This window comes from Drosophila sulfurigaster, chromosome 2R (assembly GCF_023558435.1).
Source record: "Drosophila sulfurigaster albostrigata strain 15112-1811.04 chromosome 2R, ASM2355843v2, whole genome shotgun sequence".
In the NCBI taxonomy this organism is placed as follows: domain Eukaryota; kingdom Metazoa; phylum Arthropoda; class Insecta; order Diptera; family Drosophilidae; genus Drosophila; species Drosophila sulfurigaster.
The window spans coordinates 9,036,088-9,043,095 of NC_084882.1; the positions used below are offsets into that span (position 1 = coordinate 9,036,088).

The following is a 7,008-nucleotide window of genomic DNA, read 5'->3' on the forward strand; positions in this document are numbered from 1 at the left end:
TGCAGTCCAAAATTATTATTACCCTTCTACAATAATCAAAATACATTTATTATTCAGTACAATAATTATATATATACATTATACATTATATATGTATATAGAATATATAGAAAAAGACTCAAACTATATGTTGATGAATTTTATTAAGGAACTAATATATATTTATTTCATAAAATGTTTCTTCTTACATTGCTCTTATTTGCTTTTATATTTCTCCCTTTTTGTCATATTTCACTTTCAACAACTTCAGCTTGTGTTTCAAGTGGCTGTCGTAGTCTACAAGATCCACACATTTGGTATTTAGTTGGGGCTAAACAATCTTGGTGGGTCATGATGTCTTCATTTTCATGTTCAAACACAAACCTTGGGACAAAAATAAATCACTCAGCAATATTTTTTAACTAATTATCTGCATGTTAACTCATTTGTTATACATGAAGCCGTCTAATTTAGCTTCTGATTTTGCAAGAATAAATTGAATCTGCCATTTGAATTTAAATTGCAGAGATTTCTCTCAACATTGTGTTGTGATGTTTTAATTTAATTTATTTTATTGCTGGCTTTTATAAAAAATAATTTAGATAAATTTCCTATTTTTTAATATGATTGGGAAACGGCGTCAGCGTTGGCAAAGCACCGCGAGAAGGTCGCCGCGTTGTGAACTGAAAGTTTGTGAGATATTGCGTGATGAGATCGGACGAGATACTCGACTTCACTGGGACTATTGAGGAAGCAGCAGCTGAGTGGGCAATGCTATTGGGTCGTGACACACGTGCATGCAACTGCTGTGGATGTGGCTGTTGATGCGGCTGCGGCTGTGGCACAAACTGACGCTGTGGGATAGGCTGCGGCTTTGCAACAAGCGGTACACTCTTCTTAGTGGTTGCGGTTGGTGTTGGCCGGCTGCTAACAAGTGGCTGATGTGTTGTGGTGTGAACATCTTCAATTTGTGGCTGCTCTGGTGCTTCGGCGAAGGGTGGCAGTAAATCCAAAGCTAACTGTATCACTGGCTGACTCTTCGCGCTAGCCTTCTCCTCGGTTTGGTAGTGGTGGGCATCCTTGCTCTTGGCCAGCTGCTGATAGTATGATTTTTTCGTGGGCTTTGTTGCTGGCGTTGTTGTCGAGGCTGCTGCTGTTGCTGCTGTTGTTGCTTCCGTAGTGGAGGACTCCTCCAGCGGCGGCGGCAATAAATCATTGAATGGCACCAATACGTCCTGAGGCGGCTTATGATTTATGTGGGACACATCGGCCGTGCAGAGGCAAATCAGTGCGGCGACGGCGGCAACTGCGATTAATAACTGTGAAATAGTTGGGAAATGATGTTAGCTTGTCTCTCTTGTGTCTAAACAAAACCGAAAACAAAACAACAAAACGAAAAATGAATGATGGTCTTTTAGAGTGAAGAGATGATGTTTTGTATGCATAATCTAATTGGCTCTTCGCTTAGTTCACAAAATTATGCAGTTTTGTGCGTCGTCTAGTTTTGGACTGATTGTTATGGCAGCTCATTTGGTTATGCTCTTAGCCTAAACACTTATCATGTATTTCGGCATGTGTCCAACTCTAAGCTGTGGGCAGAAATTTCAAGATCGCTGCGTGAAGGGGACAAGCCGTTGAGTAGTAACCTTGCATTGTATGCTAATCGATTGCTATGAGCGACATTCCCCCTAGAACATAAATACTGGAAAATCATGCGAGCTATTTGGAGGCCAAGTGGCATTCTTAATGGTTTTTACAAATTAATTAAAGCGCCTTAATAAATTATAACACCAAGTGACACAAATGGAGTGTAGGCACTATAAATTTTTGTGTGCGTTTTGTTTGAATTTATGAACAAACTCAACGTATTGGCTAAACTTAAATGCAAATTTCATTCTGCCTAGCCATCTGGTTCTCGTTTTATATTTTCTTTAATGGGTTTCGCAAATGGAATTTTTTTATATTATATTTATTTAGTTTCGGATAGAAGATGATTATATGCCAGTAGGGATCATATTTCAAATAAATTGATGTTTAAAAACTCATTTGATATATGATAAAACATTTGCCATTTCGATGATACGTTTTGCCTTCCTGCATTTTTGATATGATGAAAAAAATTACGATATTTTTCCAGTTTGTTATGCAAATACTAATGCAAAAAACATATATCAATTTATTTATATTATTCCAAACGTATAGTCGCTTGATATACGGACTAACTAGTTATGCTTAAAAGCCACACGTAACACCCTTTGCCAGGGGTCTTAACACTCAGTCACATATTCAGAGTCACGTTGATAATTTTGCGAACTTCAAAGTCAAATGTTTGATTGCAATTTTCTCAGATGCAGCATTTTGAAATTTATGATTTTATCACTCACATTTCGATTCGACATGTTTGCTTTATATGTTTGTTTCGAGTTGTCGCGTTGGGGAATTCCAGTTGACTAAAAGATGCGCTGCGCATGCGCCTCGTTTTTATAGTCGCCGGTTTGAAAACTAAAAAGTGAAGCACATTTAAAGAGCGAGAATTTACGCAGACGACGAGTGTAAAGTTTAATAACCGGATTAGGCTACGCTTGGCAACGGGTTTCCGATGTTGCTGCCCATAATGATTTCGGTTTGCTTCGAGCACGAGCTGATGCTGATGCTGGTGATGATGCTGTTGGATCTGCTGGTCAGTTACGGGGACAGGGGCAACGTTTATTTTTAAGGTAAGAGATGGCGACGTCTCTTTTGACTCGTAACTTGGCTTGAACTCTTGTGGTTCACGGTCGCATCTGTATCTGCAGCTGGTCCCATGATAACATGCGACATATATATTTGTTACAGTTTCTCATTATTGTTGTTTTTGTGCCGGATGTAATTTATCCCGCATCTTACGATAAATGGAACTGTCAAGATGTGTAGCTTGTTTTAATTTGAAGCTAACTACTTCCTACTTGCTACCTGTTATCTTCATCTGTTATCTGTGTGAGCAGCATATTAAGATTGATTTTATTAACTCACTAATTGATTTTCGACAATGCAAATGTGAACAGGTTCTCACACATTAACCACAAATTTTTCCTTTTCCTTTTTATATTTGCCTTATTTGCTTGTCTAAGTATATCGGAATTTCTTTTCAGCAATGTGAACGCCCTCATTTGCATACAAATTGACCCCCCCTTTGCAGGGGAGATGCAAGCGTATTAGACGCTCTCTATAAAACATAAATATAAATGTAATACAACTTTTTCTGAGCTTTGTCTATATTATGCTAAGCCCCTTCTCTCTTGATACATCTGCAATTTATGCAAATGATTTGGCGTTGATTTTTTAACACCGCAACTTTGTGTGAAGGCTCATAAATTAAATAAACAAATAAATTTGCGAGCACCGTTGAGTGTTATTGGCTCGACTAATGCCGAACCGGATTTATGTTAGCATTCAATTTGCTCTATGAGATTAATTGCTCGGCAGCACGTTGTTAAGATGCGACTTTTGGTATGTCTGATAAAATACTTTAGTTCTAAAACATTTTGTCGGTCATCAAATCAAATAAATATTTAAAGCCTTTCTTACTCTGTTTTAGCATTCGCTGGATATGCTCATTGATTAAAAGATTGTCATAAAACATTCTATTGTCTCTCAAAATGATGCAATATAATTTTATAACCAAACAATAGTGTTCCAAACATCTTAGGAATTATCTGTATTTGATTTGACTCGGTTATTAACTATGATTTTGCATCTTATAAGCTTATAAGAATTATATAAAACATTTATTAAATTAAGAAAAAAGTTATACATATGTATATTTTGAAAACATGTTTAAAAGTTTAAATTAACTTGTTTGCTTTATTTAGCAACAAATAAAAATGTTTGGGTGTTATTTATAATTTGCAAGTAAACAATTTATTTTATTCAAGGAGGATTTCCTGTCAGGTATAATTACATCTGAGACATGTGGTGTGAAATTATATTGATTTTAAGCTGTTCAGATTAAATTCTTGAAGTGTGATTGAATTATGAATAACAGAATTATATAACCTGTTCCTCATTCACTCTGATATAACTTTTTTTTATACCCGTTACCCATTGGATAGAAGGGTATTATAAGCTACAGGATATAGTCTTTTTCGTCTGTATACTTTAGTATTTCTTAGAATATTAATTTGGTATATTTTAAGAATACTAATGGACTGTTTCCCATCCGTATGAATAGATATAATTAATATGGATATGTATAATTTTTTTTCGAGAGCACTTGTTTGTCAAGTTTTTTTCAAAGCGAACAATGTCGAATAACAAGCGTAATTTGGAGCTAGTGGTATATTAACATGGTATATTTTAAGAATAATACCGTTCTATCTTTCATTTATTCAGGTATGTGTGTGAGGTATCTCACAGCCGAGCACATTCGACTTTAGCTTTCCCTCTTGTTGTTTGTTTTCTCGTAAAATGAAGAGTTATTTACAAGTGTAGATATTTATGGAGTAAAATAGTGCAGGGAAAAAATTAATTTATGAAGCATCAAATATTATATTATATTATATTATATTAACTAGAAGACTTCGATTAAAGTTCCTAAAAAAATAAACTTGGTAATTCGTCATTGAGTTTTCAAGTGTTTGATGTCTGAGTTGCAGCCTCTTCAGCCGAACCCTATCAATTCCGCTCAGTTTATATATATATTCAAAATTCACGTGCCGCAATTTCATCAAAAGCAAATTATTTATGCCCCAAATCTCATGGCAACCATAGGTTCAAGTATTTCCATTGCCAGCAAACGAATTCGTTTGCTCTTCATGATATTGTTGTTGCTGTTGTTCTTGTCCATGTTATTGTTTTCGATTGTGCTTTATGCACAACTCCAACTCCCATTTGTGTTATTTATTTATATGTATTTATTTATATTTATGTAGCTCTGGGTGTGGCAATTGCATGCGTTAAGGGTATGCGTGAAGCTGTATGCGGATAGTATAACAACTCATGGTTGTTGTGTTCCCATTTGCGAGCTGGAAACTGACGACTATTGGCTTGGTTCCTTCAATTTGAACTCTCACGCGTTTCCTTCTGATTACCTGGCTGGCAGGTTGTCAGGCAGGCGGCTTGACTGTCTGGAAGAGTCCTCAGTTGTTTTTCTGTTATTCTTTTGGGGGGCATATAAATCGAAAAATTGTTGTTGCTATCAATCGAGGAGAACTGTGGCCAGAGATGCGTGTCAATGTGTGACATAAACATTGTTTAAGAGTTCGAGAGTTGGTCGATTGAATTCTCGCAGCGAATGGGATTTCCAAATGAAATCCATCTCAGTTGAAGCTTGCATAAAAGTGAAAACAAGCAAAGTAAGATATTGCCATTTTATATGCGTTTACTCGTAGTATATTCATTTCAGTTAACTCCGTACTCGTATTTTTGGGGAACTGATTAAGTGCTGTGCTTTGGCTGGTTGTTCATGGGTTCATGGTGAAATCTGCAAGCACTGTGAACACGCCCCACTTCCTGCTGAGGCAGCTAACAACATCTTTGCCTTTGTGCAACACTTTACTTTGCAACTGGAGTCGCTAGTTGTTTTTGGCTAGCACTTGGCAGGTAAACAAGCCCTGGCAGCACTTCCTACTGCCATGTATTTTGACCAGGCGAGGTCGTTTTGCCTGCCAATCTGTTTGCTCACGAACTGGCTTTGTGGACGAGCATAACAAAGCAGGGGCAGAGGAGGGGTTATGTTGTCGGTGCTTTTGTTTTGGCTGAGCCGTTTACAACTTCCTGGTCACGCTTTTGGCCTTGCATCGCCTTGCACTGACTTGGCTTTGCCTTTGCCTTTGCCTTTTGGCAGCCTTTTTGCTCGTCGTTGACTTTTTGCTTTTGCCAACAACTCCTGCCCTCTTCTTATTCTTCTACTGCTGCTTCTTAACGTTAAAGCCGTTTACTGCCATGCCTGTTTTGTTGTTCTCGGCCACAAGTTTGTTTTCGTTTTCGGCTGTTGCCAACTCTAGTGCCCCGTCCATCAGCTAAGGCCAACTGGCCAACCGGCTGCCCCAACAACTGCGGCTCTCAGCTGCATCTGCCAGTTTCCTTGTAATTAGCACAAAAAAGCGTAACCCAAATGTTGGCAACTTAAAGTTTTCAGCGCGGCATCCCGCTGCGTAGTAACTAGGCGACTGGGTTGCCTTCGGCATCGCGTTCGGAATGTGGCATGATTTTCGAGAGCTCAAGCCCAAGCGCAAGCCCAAGTCAAGCCACTCGCTGAGCGCACTCGAAAGTCATAAAGTGCAAAAATTGTTACACTCAGGCAGAAATGAATTATGAAAGTTGTTTGCAGTTTTTGTGTTGCACTTGCATCTTCTACTCGACTATAGAGAACAACTGGAGACAGAGAGAATTTCTCGCAGGACAAAGAGCCACAAGGAGGGTTGTAAAAATAACTGCATAAGACATATTTTCGTCTACGTTTTTTATTCCTCGTCTTAATGCTCAGCGAAAGTTTCTGTTTTTAGGAGTTGCAAGTTTTATTCGCAACTTGGGCGCATATAATTTAATTCAATTTGGCATCAAAATATTGCAGGCGTAATGAAGAAACTTAATAGAGTTTTAAATGCTTAAACTTTATAGAAGCGAAACGAAAGACGGATGAAATTTGATTTACAATATCCAGCTTTAAAAATATTTGACACTGTGGCAAACAATTAAAGAAAAAATCGTAAATATTCATTTTATTTTTCTAGGTAATCTGACTCGTTTTTTGTAATCATTAGAACAATCGATTATTATTTAAGTTAAATCTATATAATTTTTAAATGTTTTGACTAATTTTCTGTCCTGAAATTCAAGCCTAACAATCGATGTAATCTTATTTTGTACTTTGTAATCTTATTATTTATTTCAAATAGTGTATCTGGGAGTTTTTTTTATAATTGTATTATTTCACTATTTTGAAATATTTTTTGTAAATAAAACAAAATATAAATTTTCTTATAAAAACTAAATTTGATGAATAGTTTTATTTAGAAAATATTGAATTGTTTTCTTTATAAATTACTA

General features: G+C 36.8%; 1 protein-coding gene across 1 annotated transcript; it reads right to left on the bottom strand.

Annotated features, from left to right (window-relative positions):
- Positions 1 to 202: 202 nt before the first annotated feature.
- On the bottom strand, positions 203 to 2,473 carry LOC133838722 (cGMP-specific 3',5'-cyclic phosphodiesterase). Its single transcript, XM_062269916.1, has 2 exons — positions 2,364 to 2,473; positions 203 to 1,298 (listed from the first exon to the last, which is right to left on the bottom strand). The coding sequence occupies exons 1-2, from the start codon at positions 2,376 to 2,378 to the stop codon at positions 591 to 593; spliced, it is 723 nt and encodes a 240-aa protein (XP_062125900.1). The 5' UTR covers positions 2,379 to 2,473; the 3' UTR covers positions 203 to 590.
- Positions 2,474 to 7,008: the final 4,535 nt, after the last annotated feature.